At 45.0% G+C, this 23,917-nt stretch overlaps 1 protein-coding gene across 2 annotated transcripts in view; it reads left to right on the top strand.

Annotated features, from left to right (window-relative positions):
• FBXL4 (F-box and leucine rich repeat protein 4) overlaps nucleotides 1-23,917 on the top strand; it is a 93,095-nt gene that overhangs the window by 21,054 nt on the left and 48,124 nt on the right. For both annotated transcript variants that reach the window (XM_063917023.1, XM_063917022.1), the window contains one exon: nucleotides 11,831-12,075. In XM_063917023.1, the coding sequence (XP_063773093.1) occupies nucleotides 11,831-12,075 (245 nt within the window). The remainder of the gene's footprint in view (nucleotides 1-11,830; nucleotides 12,076-23,917) is intronic.

The following is a 23,917-nucleotide window of genomic DNA, read 5'->3' as shown; positions in this document are numbered from 1 at the left end:
CTGGACGCCCACCCAGAGCAGTTGTTTACCTGGTTGTGGTAAGTGCAGGGAATTTTATGGTAACACACTCTTACCGACTGTTTCAAATTAGAAATTCTATCTGGTTGGTGTCAACTGTTAGTTGTCAGTTTCGTTTTGTGTCAACTTTATTGTTGTCCGTTTTTGGTTATATGTATTTCTCCATTGTCAACCTCTATAGCTCCAGTTCGGCTCAGTAAAAAACACTGAGGTACTCTGGGATATGAAGGGGAGGTATAGTCAAAGTTTTTAACTATTCAGTGCCTAGTTCCTGTGGAACCGTCCATACCCCTAGAGTACTCCAGTGCCCCCTATGGATTCAAAGAAAAGGATTTACCTGGTAAGTACCAAAATCCTATTTTTTCTTCCTGCGCAGCTTTCACCTTCTCATGCGCCATCCCCATCAGGAGTTGCAGCTTCTTCCTAAACTGTACTACATAGTGTACCACCGACTGTTCAGGGGTGACCATCTTATCTTCCCACTCTTCCCTTATCAAATCTAAGGGCCACGCACGCAACTCCCATATATGAGTTCAAAGGGTGACAGACTGGATTCCTGCTGCACATCGCGCTATGCAAACAGGAGATGAGGCAGGAACTTCTCCCAGTCTCTTCCCTGTGGCTCCACAAAGGTCCGCAACATCTGTTTCGGAGTGCCTGGTTACCTTTGTCGGTTAACGTCTCTTTTGGGAACCCCACCCTGGAAAAGATGGCTATAAGTACATCAGCAACCTTATCTGCCTGTATGGATGACAATGCTTTTGGATACCTGGTGGCCTGATCTACCACTGTCAAGATATACTTCTTCCCAGAGCTAATGGGAATAGCTAGGAGTCCCATGATGTTTTATACCAACCCATTCAGAAGGTTCTGAAATGACTGGAAAGGGGAGTTGGGTGGCCCGCTTCACATCACCAGATTTCCCAACCAATTGGCATGCATGGCATGAACGGCAGTAGTTAGCTATGTCGATCATCATGCCCAGCAAGTAGAAATTGTGCATTAGCCGGGCCTTGGTTCTGGTCACAGCTAAATGTCCTGCCAGGGGAATCTCATGGGCTACCTTCAGGATCCTTCTCTATAGGACTGTGACACAACCACATGCCTATCATTAATTACATCTGAATGCTTAACTTTGACCTTTTTCTTTCTGTACAAGAGCCATTTTCCCAAAATACTCAATTTGGGTCATCTACTGCACACCTGATTAGCAGGATCCCTTACAGACTCCAGAGTTTGGTCTATGTTTGGACGTATTTATGTCTGACATGAGTGGTTGGGTTGGGCATGGGATGGAACTTAAGTGCAGAAACCTTCACATGGGGGAGTTCTGAGTCACCCAGTAAGTATAGGGTGGGCTAAAGGCTGAACAAGACATAACTTAATTTCTTTGAAAATCCCCAGATTTTCACTACTTTTGCCATTTTCAAGGACCTCTTCACACCAAGTGCAAATGATTCTCGGGTCATGGCGATTTTTTATTTGTACATTGGTAGACCCAAAGAACACTTTTATGACCTCCGTGCCCAACTTTGAGGTTGGACCAACCAAACTTCAAAAACACATAATGTTCACAATTTTTACAAAAAATGTGAAACTTTTAGGTGCTTGCTGGAACAGAAGATATTAATTCAGAGAGTTGAAATTTTGCACAGTTGATATTGACGCTGAATGGCAACTTTTGGGCACGAAGACCAAACTCCATGAACACTTTCATGTTTTTCAACCCACCCTATTCTCCAGGGCAAAATGCTCTCGGGGCGTTCAAAGTGTAGATGTATCAATGTCACATTTGCCTCAGTCACTAATACCATTTGTTACCTGATTGCAGACTTGTATTTCTTCCATATTATCCCTTGGTCACTCCTGGGGTTCCCTAGCACACAGGACAGCCGGCACATTTCCCTGCTGGGTATCCCCCCACAGGAAGGGACGTTGACTTCTTCTTGAAGGAGCATTTGGCACTGAGATGCCACACAGTGTTGAAATTAAAACACCCGCGGGCATCACCCAGGTTTACCCTCCACTAATACTCCCCTCCCCCCGGATTGTGCTGGTTTCGTTGACGGGGAAAATGTGGATGGTCTCCACGATGTCTCTACTTGCATTTTCACATAACAGTTTCTTAACATACTAGTTTAACAGGAAAAAACTATAAAAGCATGTGATGCTTGGGACTTTGTCAACTTTCTGGAGAATCGCCCAAAAGCGTACTCTGGCGAACTGGGATGTTGACTTTATGAAGAAGCACACACCGCTAATTCACTTAAGTTTTTATGATAAACACACAAATATCTAACCGCTGGTCACCAGTTTGTAACAACACCGCGATCCAGCCTACGTTCAGATACGCCAACCTGACGAAGATGTGCGATCTTGACATGGATTTCACTAAAGCTGCCACCACGAGGAGTATTGGAATAGCGCTCTTGTGATCACCAGACATGTAGCATGCTTAAAAATCTGCAGTTATTACACATATGTTGCATGACAACTTTAAGCTGGCACACTTCCAGCTTGCTTGTCTGTGCCTAAAGCTTGAACAAGGGTACCCTACTATGAAAAGCAAACACTATTCCCAAGGATGTTTAGCCTTTAAAAGATGTTTAGTTAACACCTCGCCACTTGATTGAGCAAGTAGTATACACTGTGTGTAGACTGTTTTGAAACTAGCAATACATACCAAACAGACGGGTGTGGTATGGAAGGTAGATAGTAACTAGGTCGACATTGCCTAGGTCGACCACTATTGGTTGACAGTAACTAGATCTACAGGGTCTTTAGGTCGACATGGTCTAGGTCGACAGGTCAAAATGTCGGCATGAGGTGTTTTTTTGTGTCATTTTCTTTGTAGAGTGACTTGGAATCTCAATTAGTGCACCGCGTCCCCTCGCATTTCTCGCTTCACTCACCATGCTTCGGGCAAGGTGCCTCGCTTCGCTCGGCACAGATTACCGTTCCTATCGTAGTACACGTGGATCGTTAAGTATGAAAAGGTTCAAAAAAAGTAATAAATCGTGAAAAACTCATGTCGACCTAGAAACTATGTCGATATAGTTACTGTTGACCAATAGTGGTCAACCTAGAGACCGGATCCCCAAACAAACATGCATAAAATAAACATTTTGGGAATATTATAACAATTCACAAAATGGTCACGGCTAGGTTATTACTCATAGTAACGTGAGCACAGTTTACCCAGGGAACACAGAATGCATATAGTCGTGAAACGTTACTTTGAGGAATCGCCGTAAGCCATGGTGACGGCCACAGCCGCCTCCACTCAGGATTTTCATTTTTTAGCCATAAAGGAATGCTGTGCTATTCATTAATGTACCTGATTTTGTAGCCATTAGGCTGATGTAGCAGACCACCACCGCTTACAGAGTGGAATATAGGGACCGTTGTATTTATCCTGGAGAAATGATAAAAAAGTGATAGGAGCTTATGGGCTGGTGCATTATCACTTATCTGTCAAGTTACAGGCTGGGTTTGAAAAATGACAGGAGCTGACTTGCTGGTATGTCATCACCTTCCACTTATCACTTCGTTATCACGTTATCGCTTCTCCAAGCTTAATACATCTGCCCATTGTTTGTATTGGTGCTTTTTTTTTGGGGGGGGGGGGGGGTTAAAATTTCGACATTTTGAATTGCAAAAGGCAGTGATTATTTTGCTGCCCTTTTAGTATGAAGGGGAGCCGTGACTAAATTTAGGAACAGTTTAAAGGCAAGAGCCATGATATATTAGAAAAAGCTAGTGTTCCCATATGCTTCCTATTAACAATTGTCATTATTTTTAACAAGAGTGGCACATTATATGGCTCAATGTATCTCTGGTGTACCCGTTCTTGTAATGCAGTCTGTCACCCATATATTGGCACAGTGAAATTATTCAGTTACTGTTAGAAACCGTACACTCTGCCCATATTTTAATATCCCTTGTTCTTAAACAGCAAGAACCAGGCTTAAGCTTCCTAAAATGGCAAAATAATTCTGCTTACTTTTCATTCATTTGGAAAGAAAATGTTGTACGTTATATATAACCATTAAAAAACCATCTGGTCGTTTTTAGACATATTTGTGACTGGCATAAGTAGCCTGGCTGCCAGTCTGTCCTGGAACATGGCCACAAAGCACTTACGGCACAGAATGTAAATAACTTCTGTGCTACTCCAGCATTTGAAAGATATTTTTTGCCAACGAAAACTAAGACATCCAGCTGTATCTCTAGAAGAATATTCAAGTAAAGGGATAAACTGTTTAGAGTCTTAAACCAAATGCACTGTGATCAATCATTGAGGTAGTGAATATTTATGGTCTGTTTACATAAGAACAAACTAACCCCCCCCCCCCCCCCCCCCCCCTCGGCAAAAGTACAGTTCCTGCTAGGCCTATGTAATGATGAGTAGATAGGCCTATTTAATGATGAGCAGATGTGCAGCTACAATCTGTTTGTGATGTGTAGGAAGTTTGCAAACTAAAGTGCACCTCCGTATACAGTGTCTTTTATTGGGGAGGATGCGACCTAAAAAGTCATCAGAGCAGTTTTAGTGTGGCTCAGCGGGATGTAGTTATGTGACAGACGGTCACATAACCTCTCCCTGCATCCCGAACAATTAAAATACCGATAATCGGCAGTCCACGACACCCATAGAGTGGGAATAGAACCTGTGGCGAGCGCGGGGACTCTGTTACGCTTACATTACCCCCCCCCCCCCCCCCTGCTCATGACCTTGTTGGTAGGTACATTTTTATGCTGAAAAATCCCTGAAAAAAAAAGGCTTTTTGTAATTTGCTGCCATAATAAAAAAACAAAAAAACGGGCAGACTCGCACAAAGTCCTACAACTCTGCGGCTATTACATTTAGAGCATAATTCAGACCTGATCGCTAGGCTGCATTTTCGTACAGCCTGCGATCAGCTCTAAACTGCGCATGTGTATGCACGGCAATGCGCAGACGCGTCTGTCCTCGGCGACGGGGATCGGTCGGCAGCGACTGGATGTACGAAAAAGCGATCACACGGGCGATCGCAAGATGACTGACAGGAAGAGGGCGTTTGTGGGTGGCAACTGACCGTTTTCAGGGAGTGTCCGGGAAAACGCAGGTGTGGCTAAGCGTTTGAAGGGAGTGTTTCTGACATTGGCACCGGCCCCGATCATCGCACTGGAAGAGTAAGTCCTAGGCTGTGCAGAGACTGCACAAACTTCTGTTTGTGCAGCTCTCCTGCACATGCAATTGCACCCCTGCACAGCGATTTCCCCCTCCCCCTGTAGGCGGCGACTACCTGATCGCAGGGATGCAAATAACGCGCCCTAGCGATCAGGTCTGAATTAGGCCCTTAGCCCAAAGGCTTTCATTTGTTAACTTATGCTCTTATATAACACTATCCTATTATGCAGAACCTTACAGAGTAACTTACTTTGTTAGGTGGCGATCATGTACAGAAACCTCGCATTACTATCTGACTAATCTTTACTAATACCACATGGATTTTATATCTCAGTATTTAGTGTTTAATATCCAGCTAGCAGCAATCAAAGTTTTCTCTGACGTCCTAGTGGATGCTGGGGACTCCGTAAGGACCATGGGGAATAGCGGCACCGCAGGAGACTGGGCACAAAAGTAAAGCTTTAGAACTACCTGGTGTGCACTGGCTCCTCCCCCTATGACCCTCCTCCAAGCCTCAGTTAGATTTTTGTGCCCGAACGAGAAGGGTGCACACTAGGTGGCTCTCCTGAGCTGCTTAGTGAAAAGTTTAGTTTTAGGTTTTTTATCTTCAGTGAGACCTGCTGGCAACAGGCTCACTGCATCGAGGGACTAAGGGGAGAAGAAGTAGCGAACTCACCTGCGTGCAGAGTGGATTGGGCTTCTTAGGCTACTGGACATTAGCTCCAGAGGGACCGATCACAGGCCCAGCCATGGATAGGTCCCAGAGCCGCGCCGCCGGCCCCCTTACAGAGCCAGAAGACAGAAGAGGTCCGGAAAATCGGCGGCAGAAGACGTCCTGTCTTCAACAAGGTAGCGCACAGCACTGCAGCTGTGCGCCATTGCTCTCAGCACACTTCACACTCCGGTCACTGAGGGTGCAGGGCGCTGGGGGGGGGGGCGCCCTGAGACGCAATAAAAACACCTTGGATGGCAAAAAATGCATCACATATAGCTCCTGGGCTATATGGATGAATTTAACCCCTGCCAGAATACACAGAAAAACGGGAGATCAGGCCGCCGAGAAGGGGGCGGAGCCTATCTCCTCAGCACACTGGCGCCATTTTCCCTCACAGCTCCGTTGGAGGGAAGCTCCCTGGCTCTCCCCTGCAGTCACTACACTACAGAAAGGGTTAAAAAAGAGAGGGGGGCACTAATTACGCGCAGTATTAAAAATACAGCAGCTATAAGGGGAAAAACACTTATATAAGGTTATCCCTGTATATATATATATATAGCGCTCTGGTGTGTGCTGGCAAACTCTCCCTCTGTCTCCCAAAAGGGCTAGTGGGGTCCTGTCCTCTTATCAGAGCATTCCCTGTGTGTGTGCTGTGTGTCAGTACGTTTGTGTCGACATGTATGAGGAGAAAAATGATGTGGAGACAGAGCAGATTGCCTGTAATAGTGATGTCACCCCCTAGGGGGTCGACACCTGAGTGGATGAACTGTTGGAAGGAATTACGTGACCGTGTCAGCTCTGTATAAAAGACAGTGGTTGACATGAGACAGCCGGCTACTCAGCTTGTGCCTGTCCAGACGTCTCATAGGCCGTCAGGGGCTCTAAAGCGCCCGTTACCTCAGATGGCAGATATAGACGCCGACACGGATACTGACTCCAGTGTCGACGGTGAAGAGACAAATGTGACTTCCAGTAGGGCCACACGTTACATGATTGAGGCAATGAAAAATGTTTTACACATTTCTGATAATACGAGTACCACCAAAAAGGGGTATTATGTTCGGTGAGGAAAAACTACCTGTAGTTTTCCTGAATCTGAGAAATTAAATGAGGTGTGTGATGATGCGTGGGTTTCCCCCGATAACAACTGATAATTTCTAAAATGTTATTGGCATTATATCCTTTCCCGCCAGAGGTTAGGGTGCGTTGGGAAACACCCCCTAGGGTGGATAAAGCGCTCACACGCTTGTAAGAACAAGGGCTCTACCCTCTCCTGAGATGGCCGCCCTTAAGGATCCTGCTGATAGAAAGCAGGAGGGTATCCTAAAATGTATTTACACACATACTGGTGTTATACTGCGACCAGCAATCGCCTCAGCCTGGATGTGCAGTGCTGGTTTGGCGTGGTCGGATTCCCTGACTGAAAATATTGATACCCTAGATAGGGACAGTATATTATTGCCTATAGAGCATTTAAAAGATTCATTTCTATATATGCGTGATGCACAGCGGAATATTTGCCGACTGGCATCAAGTCTAAGTGCGTTGTCCATTTCTGCCAGTAGAGGGTTATGGACACGACAGTGGTCAGGTGATGCGGATTCCAAACGGCATTTGGAAGAAGGGGAGGAGTTATTTGGGGTCGGTCTTTCAGACCTGGTGGCCACGGCAACAGCTGGGAAATCCACGTTTGTACCCCAGGTCGCCTCTCAACATAAGAAGATGCCGTATTATCAGGCGCAGTCCTTTCGTGGGCAAGCTGGCAAAAGGTTCCTCATTTCTGCCCCGTGACAGAGGGAGAGGAAAAAGGCTGCAGAAATCAGCCAGTTCCCAGGAACAGAAGCCCTCTCCCGCCTCTGCCAAGCCCTCAGTATGACGCTGGGGCTTTACAAGCAGAATCAGGCACGGTGGGGGCCCGTCTCAATGAATTTCAGCGCGCAGTGGGCTCACTCGCAATTAGACCCCTGGATCCTTCAGGTGATATCTCAGGGGTACAAATTGGAATTCGAGACGTCTCCCCCTCGCCGTTTCCTAAAGTCGGCTTTACCGATGTCTCCCTCTGACAGGGAGGCAGTTTTGGAAGCCATTCACAAGCTGTATTCCCAGCAGGTGATAATCAAGGTACCCCTCCTGCAACCGGGAACGGGGTATTATTCCACACTGTTGTGGTACCGAAGCCGGACGGCTCGGTAAGACCGATTCTAAATCTAAAATCTTGAACACTTACATACGGAGGTTCAAATTCAAGATTGAGTCACTCAGAGCAGTGATTGCGAACCTGGAAGAAGGGGACTACATGATGTCTCGGGACATCAAGGATGCTTACCTTCATGTCCCAATTTACCCTTCTCACCAAGGGTACCTCAGGTTTGTGGTACAGAACTGTCACTATCAGTTTCAGACGCTGCCGTATGGATGGTCCACGGCACCCCGGGTCTTTACCAAGGTAATGGCCGAAATGATGATACTCTTTCGAAGGAAGGGAATTTTAGCTATCCCTTACTTGGACGATTCCCTGATAAGGGTAAGATCCAGGGAACAGTTGGAGGTCGGTGTAGCACTATCTCAGGTAGTGTTGCGGCAGCACGGTTGGATTCTCAATATTCCAAAATCGCAGCTGATTCCGACGACTCGTCTTCTGTTCCTAGGGATGATCCTGGACACAGTCCAGAAAAAGGTGTTTCTCCCGGAGGAGAAAGTCAGGGAGTTATCCGAGCTAGTCGGGAACCTCCTATAACCGAGCCAAGTCTCAATACATCAATGAAAGGGTTCTGGGAAAAATGGTGGCTTCCTACGAAGCAATCCCATTCGGCAGATTCCACGCAAGAACTTTCCAGTGGGACCTGCTGGACAAATGGTCCGGGTCGCATCTTCAGATGCATCAGCGAATAACCCTGTCACCAAGCACAAGGGTGTCTCTCCTGTGGTGGTTGCAGAGTGCTCATCTTCTAGAGGGCCGATGATTCGACATTCAGGACTGGGTCCTGGTGACCACGGATGCCAGCCTGCGAGGCTGGGGAGCAGTCACACAGGGAAGGAATTTCCAGAGCTTATGGTCAAGCCTGGAGACATCACTTCACATAAATATCCTGAAGCTAAGGGCCATTTACAATGCTCTAAGCTCAGCAAGACCTCTGCTTCAAGGTCACCCGGAGTTGATCCATTCGGACAACATCACGGCAGTCACCCACGTAAACAGACAGGGTGACACAAGAAGCAGGAGGGCAAGGCAGAAGCTGCAAGGATTCTTCGCTGGGCGGAAAATCATGTGATAGCACTGTCAGCAGTATTCATTCCGGGAGTGGACAACTGGGAAGCGGACTTCCTCAGCAGACACGACCCCCACCCGGGAGAGTGGGGACTTCACCCAGAAGTCTTCCACATGTTTATAAAACTCGACAAGTATTGCGCCAGGTCAAGGGACCCTCAGGCAATAGCTGTAGACGCTCTGGTAACACAGTGGGTGTACCAGTCAGTGTATGTGTTCCCTCCTCTGCCTCTCATACCCAAGGTACTGAGAATTATAAGATGGAGAGGAGTAAGCACTATATTCGTGGCTCCGGATTGGCCAAGAAGGACTTGGTAACCGGAACTTCAAGAGATGCTCACGGAGGATCCGTGGCCTCTACCTCTAAGAAGGGACCTGCTCCAGCAAGGACCCTGTCTGTTCCAAGACTTACCGCGGCTGCGTTTGACGGCATGGCGGTTGACCGCCGGATCCTGAAGGAGAAAGGCATTCCGGATGAAGTCATTCCTATCCTGATCAAAGCCAGGAAAGATATAACCGCAAAACATTATCACCGCATTTGGCGAAAATATGTTGCGTGGTGCGAGGCCAGTAAGGCCCCGACGGAGGAATTTTCAACTAGGTCGATTCCTACATTTCCTGCAAACAGGAGTGTCTATGGGCCTGAAATGGGGGTCCATTAAGGTTCAATTTTCGGCCCTGTCAATTTTCTTCCAAAAAGAACTAGCTTCAGTCCCTGAAGTTCAGACGTTGTGAAAGGGGTACTGTATATACAGCCTCCTTTTGTGCCTCCAGTGGCACCTTGGGATCTAAATGTAGTTTTTGGGTTCCAAAAGTCACATTGGTTTGAACCACTTAAATATGTGGAGTTAAAATATCTCACATGGAAAGTGGTCATGCTGTTGGCCCTGGCCTGGGCCAGGTGCGTGTCAGAATTGGCGGCTTTATCCTGTAAAAGCCCTCATCTGATTTTCCATTCGGACAGGGCAGAATTGAGGACTTGTCCTCCGTTTCTCCCTAAGGTGGTTTTCAGCGTTTTCACCTGAATCAACCTATTGTGGTGCCTGCGGCTACTAGGGACTTGGAGGACTCCAAGTTGCTAGACGTTGTCAGGGCCCTGGAAATATAGGTTTCCAGGACGGCTGGAGTCAGAAAATCTGACTCGTTGTTTATTCTGTATGCACCCAACAAGCTGGGTGCTCCTGCTTCTAAGCAGACTATTGCTCGTTGGATTTGTAGTACAATTCAGCTTGCACATTCTGTGGCAGGCCTGCCACAGCCAAAATCTGTAAAAGCCCATTCCACAAGGAAGGTGGGCTCATCTTGGGCGGCTGCCCGAGGGGTCTCGGCTTTACAACTTTGCCGAGCAGCTACTTGGTCAGGAGCAAATACGTTTGTAAAATTCTACAAATTTGATACCCTGGCTGAGGAGGACCTGGAGTTCTCTCATTTGGTGCTGCAGAGTCATCCGCACTCTCCCGCCCGTTTGGGAGCTTTGGTATAATCCCCATGGTCCTTACGGAGTCCCCAGCATCCACTAGGACGTCAGAGAAAATAAGAATTTACTTACCGATAATTCTATTTCTCGTAGTCCGTAGTGGATGCTGGGCGCCCATCCCAAGTGCGGATTGTCTGCAATACTGGTACATAGTTATTGTTACCAAAAAATCGGGTTATTGCTGTAGTGAGCCATCTTTTCTAGAGGCTCCTCTGTTATCATGCTGTTAACTGGGTTTAGATCACAAGTTATATGGTGTGATTGGTGTGGCTGGTATGAGTCTTACCCGGGATTCAAAATCCTTCCTTATTGTGTACGCTCGTCCGGGCACAGTATCCTAACTGAGGCTTGGAGGGTCATAGGGGGAGGAGCCAGTGCACACCAGGTAGTTCTAAAGCTTTACTTTTGTGCCCAGTCTCCTGCGGAGCCGCTATTCCCCATGGTCCTTACGGAGTCCCCAGCATCCACTACGGACTACGAGAAATAGATTTATCGGTAAGTAAATTCTTATTTTATCACAAGTCACAGCTTTTGAAACTTTGGGTCCTACATGTTATACGGTTCCGGTATGAATGGTCGACCATGTTATGGTCGACAGTCATTAGGTCGACCACTATTGGTCGACATTGACATGGTCGACATGGACACATGGTCGACACATGAAAATGGTCGACACATGAAAAGGTCGACATGAGTTTTTTAACTTTTTTTTTGGTGTCGTTTTTTCTGTAAAGTGACTGGGAACCCCAATTGGTGCACCGCGTCCCCTCGCATGGCTCGCTTCGCTCGCCATGCTTCGGGCATGGTGCCTTCGCTCCGCTGCCGCTTCGCTCGGCACAGATTACCGTTCCAATCGTAGTCCACGTGGATCGTAAAGTATGGAAAAGTTCCCCAAAAGAAAAAAGTTAAAAAACTCATGTCGACATTTTCATGTGTCGACCTTTCATGTGTCGACCATGTGTCCATGTCGATCATGTCAATGTCGACCAATAGTGGTCGACCTAATGACTGTCGACCATAACATGGTCGACTATGTGAACGGATACCATGTTATACGCATGTATAGAACCAAGGTCTTCAATAGCTGTAAATAACTATGGTTCTAGTCACAAAAATGTGTTCATTTAAATTTACATTTGCTACAATTTGTTTAATGGTTTTATTATTTAAATCTTGCAGCTAATCCAGTTGATCATTAGCCACTTAGCACTTACAGACTTGTGTCGACTGGCGCAGACTTGCAAGCTCCTGTATCAGCATTGCTGTGACCCTCTGCAGTACACTCACCTAAGTTTACAGCCTTACTGGGCCAATCTGAAGGATGCTTCTCTGGAGTACCTGTTGCCACGTTGCACTCTGGTCCAGTGGCTAAATCTATCTTGGACTGGCAACAGGGGCTTTATCTCTACCTCAGGATTTAGCAGGTAACTTAAATGTATTACTCAAATTCTGATGTATCTTGAATTCCAGTGCTATGTGTTCATATTTTTTGACCCAGACATATTAATCTGAAATGGAATTTTGGGATTAATAGTTGAAGTTCTATTTATCTTAAAGTATTTTCAAGTAAAAACAAGAACCAATATAACAACAATGGTAAAAAGGGAAGGAACCTTTCTTGGGTGGTGTAACCAGCTTCAAGGTGTGTCTGGAGAGAGCGAGCAAGAACTGGAAACCTGGTGGAAGAGAAGGTGCCACAGTATACAGTAATTGCACATAGTTCATAATTGTGTAGGTTCCAGGGATCCATCATTTAATAAAAAAATAAAAAATAGAATTTACCTCTCCACATGCTTTTTAGATACCCCTCGGACCTTCCCATGTGCCCGTAAAATGCCATGACACACATTTCCACATGCCCCAACAAATAAGATCTCAAGTGAGGTTTGTAATAAAGCTAAATCTTGAATTAATAAAGTCCATTTAATATTATGTACAATCTGTTAAAGATCATTGAGCAAGTCTGTAATTAAGAGCACCTAGTAAAATGTACAAACCCAGTGTTTTGAAAGGAAGTTATTTGAGAGAACGCAGTAATTGTGAGGGAAGAGTAATTGAGTATATACACTTCCGCAAGATGAGGCTTTGAAATAATATACAAGAACATACGTAATTTGTACTCTGCTACGTAAATGCTGTGTCAGAAATCTCAAGGTAAGTTTCCATACATAAAGTCTCACTTAAATTTGTTACTGTATATTCTATATAGTGGAGATTGGTATATTTTAAGTTTTGTATTCCTTTTAATAGACTGTAAACTAAATAGTGTGGCAGCAACTTCCATTAACTGTATCCATGACCACGCAGCAGAGGCGTCACATGACACGCCAGCTGGTCCTCCCTTATATCTCTTAGGCGCTCTCCCTCCCGTTCTGGGAGCTTTGGTACATCCCCATGGTACTAATGTGGACCCCAGCATCCTCTAGGACGTAAGAGAAAATAGGATTTTGGTTTCCTACCGGTAAATCCTTTTCTCGTAGTCCGTAGAGGATGCTGGGCGCCCGCCCAGTGTTTCGTTTTTCCTGCAACCGTTCTCTGGTTCAGTACGACTTTGTTTAGTTATGTACTGCATTGTTACTTGGTAAGTAATGTTTCAGCAGTTGCTGAGTTTTTCAAGTTGGTTAGCTTGATGTGCCTTGTATGTGTGAGCTGGTATGAATCTCGCCACTATCTGTGTTTAAATCCTTCTCTTGAAGATGTCCGTCTCCTCGGAAATAGTTTCTAGACGGAGTCTGGTTGGAGGGGCATAGAGGGAGGAGCCAGTCCACACTCTCAAACTCTTAAAGTGCCAATGGCTCCTGGTGGACCCGTCTATACCCAATGGTACTAATATGGACCCCAGCATCCTCTACGGACTACGAGAAAAGGATTTACCGGTAGGTAACCAAAATCCTATTTTTTAGTTAAGACATATATGAGAGTTAATCTTTATTTGCTACTAGAACAAATGATGGAAATCTTAGCAATGGCGGGCTTAAATGCCTAACTTTAACTAAATCTGGGTAAATATCAATCGCCATGACAGCTAAAACATTGCAACTTATCAACTGGACCCTGTTATCTAGTGTAAATTTGTTTTTTAAGAGCTCTCTCTGGGGACAAAATTCCTGGTTATGCTGCTTTGAAAAGCTAACCATAATCCTATTTCTGGTATTCTATCTGCTCAGTCACAATGACCTGTACAGCTGCATTCTGCATGAAGAGGGATACCCTTCTCTACATTATGGGAGGCAGTGAATAAATAACATAATTACATCATGCACAAATGGTGAATGTTCATATGCATATTAAATAATAATGCTGAGACAGTGTGTCAAATGCTGGGCTTGAATGCATTTGCGTTCAAAATGCAGACATAAAATGTTTGAAAAATGCAGACTCAAAATGTACATGTTAAGATACGGGACTCCGCATAGTATGTTAAATGCGCCTGAATGATTAAAGCTTGTGATACATTTTAAACATATCATGATGCTCTTAAGATGCCAGCCATCATCAATTTGATGATTTGTTTTAAGTCCTATGATGCAGATTTAAAACATATATTATATTAGAATGTTACAAAGTAACATTTTTTCAGCAAGAGAAATTAGTCAGGAGCTTAAAATAGCTTTTTTTTTTTAACCAAACTGCCATGTTACAGGCTGTGTTTGAAAAATGACAGCAGCTGGTTGGTTGGTACTTTATCTCCATCCACTTTATCTCTCTCCACTTTATCTCTCTCCAAGGCTTAGTGCATAAACCCCAAGGTACTAGAACAGCTGATACCTTCAGAGAAGTACTGTAGATTACTTTTTTTTTTATCAATTGTAAAGACAGCCTAACAGAACATACAGTATAATACAGGCCAGTGACCACAAAATCGAGATAACTCTAAAAGCATTCCCATATGATTTTTATACAGTTTCAATTTAATGTATCCCCAGGTAAAATAAAAGGTTGTTTAGGTAGTTACCATCGAAACTTACAGGATTTTTCCCAGGACAGTTGAAAACATCTGGTGAGAACTAGATGTTCATTCTCACATAATGAAGTTACTGTTCAGATCACAAACTACAAATGTATCTTCACACACCAAACAGCCCCTCTTGGCACATCAGGTCTTGTGAGAGTTTGCTAGTGTTGGGCTTGTTTTTTGCATGTTTTCTAAATGGAAATGTGTCTTATTCGCAGAGCGATGTGACTAGAACTCCCCAGGAGACTGTACTGATTAATTTGCAATGTGACACTTGTATATCTGTGTGTGACTAAGTGGTATATTTACTAAAGTGCAGGTTTTCAGACGTGGAGATCTAGCCCAAAACAACCATATATGGGGGAGGGGATGGACTGTACACCCCAATTCTAAACATAAGGGTTGCTACAATGCTGAGACTTGTAGTGCTCTGGACTTGAACCTTAGGACTGTTAGGGACTCACCTGATGAGGTTACCTGGCCATGGTAGGTGGGCCCATAATGTCCAAAATTATGCTAAATATAATTGTTCTTATTACTAGAGCACTTAGTGTTTAGAATGTGCACTTGCGTTTTCTCCTTCTTCTTTTTTTTTTTGCTTTTGGTTCTATGGCAACCAGATTCTGACTATTGTCTTCTAGAAGGTGGTGGATAAATGATAACTGCATTCTGATTGGTTGCTATTGGCAATTCTCCAGATATGAATAAAAACGCACTTTTTAGTTTTAGGCAGATGTTGAAAAAATGTTGCAAAGTAAGAATGCTTTCAAAAATAGAAGTAATAGTTTGCATTTTGTTAATTGATAAACATAAAGTGAATGAAGAGAAATCTAAATTATATCAATATTTAGTGTGGCCACCCTTTGCCTTCAAAACAGCATCAATTCTTCTAGGTACAATTGCACAGGGAGGTTGTTCCAAACATCTTGGAGAACTAAACACAGATCTTCTGTGGATGTAGGCTTGCCCAAATCCTTCTGTCTCCATTTAATCCCAGACAGACTCAATGGCAATGATGTCAGGGCTCTTTGGGGGCCATATCATCACTTCCAGGACTCCTTGTTGTTCTTTACGCTGAAGATAGTTCTAAATGACATTGGCTGTGTGTTTGGGGTCACTGTCCTGCTGCAAAATAAACTTGGAGCCAATCAAGACACCTCCCTGATGGTATTGCATGATGGATAAGACCCTTCCTGTATTTCTCAGCATTGAAGCATAAAGAAACGGGGGAAGACTAGGTGATAACCAATAGATGAGCAGCAAGGCCTTGCTTGCAAGTTTACAATCTATAGTGAATTTGATACATGAGGATTAGTGCTAGTGCACTATACATGAGGATTAGTGTTAGTGCACTAGTGATACATGAGGATTAGTGTTAGTGCAGAGGCTAATGATTCTTGGTGGCCTACATGATCCAGTGACACAGCAATGTTGGAATGAAGTCAAAGAGTTGTGTGAGTGAAGAAAGAGACCTCTTGTAAGTTTTATATGAACTGTGTAAACTGGAGGTAATTGGGTAGAATACTTATGGCAGTTAAGTGGATGGTTGAAGAATTTCATAAGCATGTATGTAGAAGTGTGTTATTATGGAATTCTTAAAGGTTTAGAGGCTAGAAGAAAGTCATGTGAAGGGGAGAGCATTACACAGAGTAGGCACAGATGTCTGAAATGTGAAAGAGTTCCTGAGGTAGAAGATAATCGTGGACATAGCACCAGTGCCCTACTTCTCTGAGGGGAATGTAGCAGAACACAAACAAACCAGCAGCAAGTCCCCCCTTGTCTTTGTTGAAAGACGACAAAGACTTTTATTTCTTGTGTGGAAATTTCATTCTCCTTGATGTGCCTCTCTGAAGACAACCACATATGTGGAATTTCAACACATGACTAATCGGTCAAATCCATTTCTGTATATGTGTGAAAATAGTCTGCTTATTTAAATAGGCCCACTGGGCTGCTGTGAAAAATAAATAATGGTGCAGTCCCTGGTTTTTAAATAGTTTTACGCCTTTCCAAATTTGCTCTAGTAATTGTTCAGGAGTGAAGTATCATTCCAAGCATGTAACCTTGGCAAGGCTCCTGGACTCAGCCAGAGGCAATGACATAATAATTAAAAATCACATCAGTCTTTTAACAAAATGTGCAACAGTGATTATAATGTAATAGACATTTGAGAAGCTTTTTTAAAAGTTGAACCACTTTTTAGACCCTTGTTTCCTCTAGCGAAGTAGTTTTGCAGGCTTTGTTTTATTGCTAGCATTCCAATGTGAAGGCACCATACACTGCTCCAGGCATGTAAATATCCAGAGGCTAGACTGAAGGTAATTTAACTTATTGATCATGTAATTTATTACGGCACCAAGGATAATAATATATTACCAGAGAGCGCTTTAACCAAATATATTGAATTTATTACATATATATCACAATAAAATATAAAATAAACACATGTACACATAAATTTATAATTGAAGTTAAAAAATCCTCCCTGCTGCAGCTGATTAAATTTAACCGGTTATTTATATTATATCCAAATAAAAGTACTTATTGTAACCCTATTTTCAGTGAAAAGTCCCGAACAATATATAGTCCTTATTAGGAGCAATTTATGGATGCTTGCTGTTTAATTCCAGCTATAGGATTTTTTCCACATGCTCATGGAGATCTCCTTATATGTCAGGTAGAAGCCGGCTTTCTACTCCCGTTAATTAATGCCGCTGAGCGGCCAGGTGCATAGGATACTTATGCTTTAGTATCTGTTTAACGGACTTTTTTCGTCCTACTCTCACTGCGCTAGATAGGGCCACATTTGCAAGATTGTCCACTTTACTCACAGCCAGGAGTGGATCCGTTTGATCTCCGTGGACGGCCCCCGTTGTCGAACACAGCCACAGTGGAGAGAGACACCTTCCTGGATTACGGGGTACCTGGAGAATCTCTAGAGACGGTTAGCATCCATACGTGGACAATAGCACCAAGAGGGTATTATTCAGCCGGAATCCGCTGGTAGCAGGAAGGACATCCGTATAGAATAAGCCCCAAGGACTGTGGCTGTGTTCGACAACGGGGGCCGTCCACGGAGATCAAACGGATCCACTCCTGGCTGTGAGTAAAGTGGACAATCTTGCAAATGTGGCCCTATCTAGCGCAGTGAGAGTAGGACGAAAAAAGTCCGTTAAACAGATACTAAAGCATAAGTATCCTATGCACCTGGCCGCTCAGCGGCATTAATTAACGGGAGTAGAAAGCCGGCTTCTACCTGACATATAAGGAGATCTCCATGAGCATGTGGAAAAAATCCTATAGCTGGAATTAAACAGCAAGCATCCATAAATTGCTCCTAATAAGGACTATATATTGTTCGGGACTTTTCACTGAAAATAGGGTTACAATAAGTACTTTTATTTGGATATAATATAAATAACCGGTTAAATTTAATCAGCTGCAGCAGGGAGGATTTTTTAACTTCAATTATAAATGTATGTGTACATGTGTTTATTTTATATTTTATTGTGATATATATGTAATAAATTCAATATATTTGGTTAAAGCGCTCTCTGGTAATATATTATTATCCTTGGTGCCGTTTTGTGTGTGGACAGGTCAGTACTGTCCAGTTGAGAGCTGCTTATTTCAGCACATACGACCCAAAAGTGCATGAGTTAGGTGTTAGTGACGCGCTGGAATATTTGTCTCTTTTGTTATGTAATTTATTAGTTGGATACAGTAGTTCATCATGAAACTCTGCTCCAGACAAGAACTGAATTCTGGCTAATGGTGACATTGGCACTATTTTAGCAGATGCTGTGACATCTTGCCTAATGGGATTTTAACTTGTTTGTCACTTTCCATGTGTATTCTTTAATAGGGTTTTTAAATTTAGGGTTAAAAAAAAAACCTCAAATTTGAATAATACACCTCACCCAATAAGAAAGGAAATTTATAATTACAAATTGTAAATAAAGTAATCCTAGGTGCACAGAAGACTGAGATAACAACAAACTATTGGTGAACTGAAGAAACTAAATAATTTACTGCTTAGGGACGTATGCAATTAGTTCCGATTACATTTCAGAGCTAATGATGTTGCCTCACTTGTATTCATTTAGGGCCATTTTCTGCAGTTTTGAAGGCATTTTCGCCAATGTCTTTTCACCTTCTTTTATTAAGTGAAAGGAATTGGTGAAAAATGCCTCAAAATCGGCGAAAATGGCCTGCATTTTCGACGGAAAACAAGTGGATTCGCTGATCCACGAGTTTTCCGCCCTTGTCACATTTTTTTGCCCTAAAAATAGCGAAAAAGCTCAGTTTATTTCACCTGGACGAAAAAATTGAGCTAATTGCATACGCCCCAGAGTAACAGAGTTTTGTTCCAGTTGCGTATACATTCTCTGGCTTAAGCAGTTAACCTTTTGTTACCATTTGCTCTGCTTCTAAAGGAAGCATAAATTAACTTGCTATGTATCAAATATGGAAATTATTCTATTTAGGTGTTTGGTCAATTTTTTTTTTCTTTTTTTTTTTTTTAGTCCATGTATAACTAATGGCAAAATGTATTGTCAAATCAAAGCATAAAAAAAATGGCAACGTGAAGTGTTTCTTTTACCTAAGGGCTTAATTCAGCATGAAATGCAATCCTTATCAATGCTCCTTCTTGCATTTGCAATAGCAATACTGCGCTTGCATCACAGTCCGGGTTGAACATCGTGTTCTGATCAACTGACATAGTATCTATATAGTGTTCACTCTAGGATTTTTGTTTATGGCAGGGCGCTGATCATTGGGGAGGGCACATTTTAATTTTGGTACCTGACCAGGGAACGGTCGTCAAAGTACCTCTCATCCCCGTGGCCATTGCACCGATCACCATAGGCCGCCGCTCTGCTCACCTCAATCTGACTTGTGTAAAAGTCGATTGAGGTTGTCGGAAACTGGGCCAAATCTGGTCGGATTTGGCCTTGTTTCCAACAAAAGCATGTGGTTCCGCGGCTATTTCGCCGATCCACGTGTTTTCCGACAAGTCCATGGTCTAATTTTCCAAAAATTATGATTTTCTTTTTCTCTATCCTTTATTTTATTTAGTGATTTTTAGCTGCGGGATTTAAAAAAAAATCTTTTAATGTCAAGATCAACCTAGTTTCTCTTACGTCCTAGAGGATGCTGGGGACTCCGTAAGGACCATGGGGTATAGACAGGCTCCGCAGGAGACATGGGCACTCTTAAGACTTTAGATGGGTGTGAACTGGCTCCTCCCTCTATGCCCCTCCTCCAGACCTCAGTTAGATACTGTGCCCAGAGGAGACTGGATGCACTGCAGGGGAGCTCTACTGAGTTTCTCTGAAAAGACTTTTGTTAGGTTTTTTATTTTCAGGGAGCACTGCTGGCAACAGGCTCCCTGCATCGTGGGACTGAGGGGAGAGAAGCAGACCTACTTAACTGATGGGCTCTGCTTCTTAGGCTACTGGACACCATTAGCTCCAGAGGGTCGGAACACAGGTGTTGTCCTCGCTGTTCGTCCCGGAGCCGCGCCGCCGTCCTCCTCACAGAGTCGGAAGATAGAAGCCGGGTGAGTATAAGAAGAAAGAAGACTAAACAGACGGCAGAAGACTTCTGATCTTCACTGAGGTACCACGCAGCGGTTACGCTGCGCGCCATTGCTCACACACACACACACACACACACACACACACACACACACACATGGCACAGCATGGGTGCAGGGCGCAGGGGGGGCGCCCTGGGCAGCAATAATTACCTTAATAACACTGGCACAGGTATCAGATACTGCAGAGGCAGTATATTATAAAACCCCCGCCAGTATGAAAATTTGAGCGAGACCGAAGCCCGCCGTCGAGGGGGTGGGGCTTGATTCTCCAGCACTAACCAGCGCCATTTTCTCCACAGCAAGCTGCAGAGAAGCTGCTCCCGGACTCTCCCCTGCTGAACCAAGTAACAGAGGGCAAAAACGAGGGGGGGCACATTTATTTGGCGCAAAAAGGTGTGTGTGTGTGTGTGTGTGTGTGTGTGTGTGTGTGTATGTGCATATATATATATGTGTATATGTAATATGTATAGCGCTGTACAGACTGGGACTTTGTTCCAGTGGCGCGGGGTGTGTGCTGGCATACTCTCTCTCTGTCTCTCCAAAGGGCCTCATTGGGGGGCTGTCCCCATATTTGTATATCCCAGTGTGTGTGGGGGTGTCAGTACATGTGTGTCGGCATGTCTGAAGCGGAGGGCTCGTCTAGGGAGGAGGCAGAGCAGATGATTGTGGTGTCTCCTTCGGCACCGCCGACACCTGATTGGTTGGATATGTGGAATGTTTTAAATGCAAATGTGACTTTATTACATAAAAGATTGGACAAAGCAGAGTCCAGGGAAACAGCAGGGAGTCAATCCATGGCTTTGACTGCGTTACAAGGCCCTTCGGGGTCTCATAAACGTCCCCTTTCCCAGATAGCAGACACTGATACCGACACGGATTCCAACTCCAGTGTCGACTATGATGATGCACGGTTAAACCCAAGGGTGGCCAAGAGTATTCATTATATGATTATTGCAATAAAAGATGTTTTGCATATCACTGAGGACCCCTCTGTCCCTGACACGAGGGTCTGCATGTTTAAGGAAAAGAAACCTGAGGTAACGTTTCCCCCATCTCATGAGCTGAACGCTTTATTTAAAAAAGCTTGGGGAAACTCCAGACAAGAAACTGCAGATTCCCAATAGAATTATTATGGCGTATCCCTTCCCCTCACAGGACAGGTTACGGTGGGAATCCTCGCCCACGGTGGACAAGGCTTTAACGCGCTTGTCCAAAAAGGTGGCGCTACAGTCTCCAGACACGGCAGCCCTCAAGGATCCTGCTGATCGCAGACAGGAAACTACCTTAAAATCAATTTACACACATACGGGTGCCCTGCTCAGACCGGCAGTAGCGTCGGCATGTGGGTGGGTAGCGCAATTTCAGCGTGGGCAGATAACTTGTCATCTGACATTGACACCCTAGATAAAGATAGCATTTTGTTGACTTTGGGTCACATTAAGGATGCCGCGTTATATATGAGAGAGGCTGCGAGAGATATTGGGCTGTTGAGTTCAAGAGCCAATGCCATGGCAATTTCGGCTAGAAGGTCCCTGTGGACCCGCCAATGGACAGGGGATGCCGATTCAAAGAGACATATGGAGATTTTACCTTACACGGGTGAGGTTTTATTTGGGGAGGGCCTCGCGGACCTGGTTGCCACAGCTACCGCGGGTAAGTCTTCTTTTTTGCCTTACGTTCCCCCACAGCAAAAGAAAACACCTCAATATCCGATGCAGTCCTTTCGGTCGCATAAGTTCAGAAAGAGTCGGGGCTCTTCCTTCCTCGCCAGAGGTAGAGGGAAAAGAGCGCCTGCTACGGCTAGTTCCCAGGAACAAAAGTCCTCCCCGGCCTCTACAAAATCCACCGCATGACGCTGTGGCTCCGCTGAGGGAGTCCGCACCGGTGGGGGCACGTCTTCGACTCTTCAGCCAGGTCTGGGTTCAGTCGGATTTGGATCCTTGGGCGGTCGAGATTGTATCCCAAGGCTACAAACTCCCCCAGAGAGGTAAATAGTTTCAGCTGCCATACAAAAGCTGTGTCAACAGCAAGTGATCATCAAGGTTCCCCTAATGCAACAGGGGAAGGGGTATTATTCAACCCTATTTGTGGTCCCGAAGCCGGATGGCTCGGTCAGACCCATTCTGAATCTAAAATCCCTAAACCTGTATTTGAAAAGGTTCAAATTCAAGATGGAATCTCTCGGGGCAGTGATCTCCAGCCTGGAAGGGGGGGATTTTATGGTGTCGCTAGACATAAAGGATGCATACCTTCATGTCCCCATTTATCCCCCTCGTGAGGCGTACCTGAGATTCGCTGTACAGGATTGTCATTACCAGTTGCCGTTTGGGCTTTCCACGGCCCCGAGGATTTTCACCAAGGTAATGGCGGAAAAGATGGTGCTCCTGCTTCCTGCGCAAGCAAGGAGTCACAATTATCCCATACTTGGACGATCTCCTGATAAAGGCAAGATCAAGAGATCAGTTACTGAGAAGCGTGTCTCTCTCCCTGAGAGAACTACAACAACACGGCTGGATTCTAAATCTACCAAAGTCGCAGATGGTTCCGACAACTCGACTGTCATTTCTCTGACGTCCTAGTGGATGCTGGGAACTCCGTAAGGACCATGGGGAATAGCGGGCTCCGAAGGAGGCTGGGCACTCTAGAAAGATCTTAGACTACCTGGTGTGCACTGGCTCCTCCCACTATGACCCTCCTCCAAGCCTCAGTTAGATTTCGTGCCCGGCCGAGGTTGGATGCACACTAGGGGCTCTCCTGAGCTCTTAGAAAGTTATAGTCTTAGAATTTGTTATTTTCAGTGAGACCTGCTGGCAACAGGACTAAGGGGAGAAGAAGCGAACTCGCCTGCTTGCAGCCGGATTGGGCTTCTTAGGCTACTGGACACTATTAGCTCCAGAGGGATCGACCGCAGGCCCAGCCTTGATGTTCGGTCCCGGAGCCGCGCCGCCGTCCCCCTTACAGAGCCAGAAGCAAGAAGATGGTCCGGAAAATCGGCGGCATGAAGACATCCTGTCTTCACCAAGGTAGCGCACAGCACTGCAGCTGTGCGCCATTGCTCCTCATACACACTTCACACTCCGGTCACTGAGGGTGCAGGGCGCTGGGGGGGGGCGCCCTGAGGCAGCAATAAAAACACCTTGGCTGGCTAAAATACCTCAATATATAGCCCCTGGGGCTATATATGAGGTAAATACCCCTGCCAGAATCCCATAAAAAGCGGGAGAATACGCCGCGAAAAAGGGGCGGAGCCTATCTCCTCAGCACACTGGCGCCATTTTTCCCTCACAGCTCGGCTGGAAGGAAGCTCCCTGGCTCTTCCCTGCAATTCTACAGTACAGTAAGAGGGAAAAGAGAGGGGGGGCATTAAAATTGGCACTGTATACAGTATATTATATTGAAAAGCAGCTATAGGGGACATAACTCAGTTAGTCCCTGCATTATATAGCGCTCTGGTGTGTGCTGGCATACTCTCACGCTGTCCCCCCAAAGGGCTTTTGTGGGTCCTGTCCTCGTTTAGAGCATTCCCTGTGTGTCTGCGGTGTGTCGGTACGGCTGTGTCGACATGTTGAATGAGGAGGCTTATATGGTGACGGAACAGAGGCCGATATATGTGATGTCGCCCCCTGTGGGGCCGACACCAGAGTGGATGGATAGGTGAAAGGTATTAACCGACAGTGTCAACTCCTTACATAAAAGGGTGGATGACGTA

This window comes from Pseudophryne corroboree, chromosome 4 (genome assembly GCF_028390025.1).
Source record: "Pseudophryne corroboree isolate aPseCor3 chromosome 4, aPseCor3.hap2, whole genome shotgun sequence".
In the NCBI taxonomy this organism is placed as follows: domain Eukaryota; kingdom Metazoa; phylum Chordata; class Amphibia; order Anura; family Myobatrachidae; genus Pseudophryne; species Pseudophryne corroboree.
The sequence above is the reverse complement of the archived record's forward strand: the minus strand, read 5'-3'. Positions and strand labels throughout refer to the sequence as shown.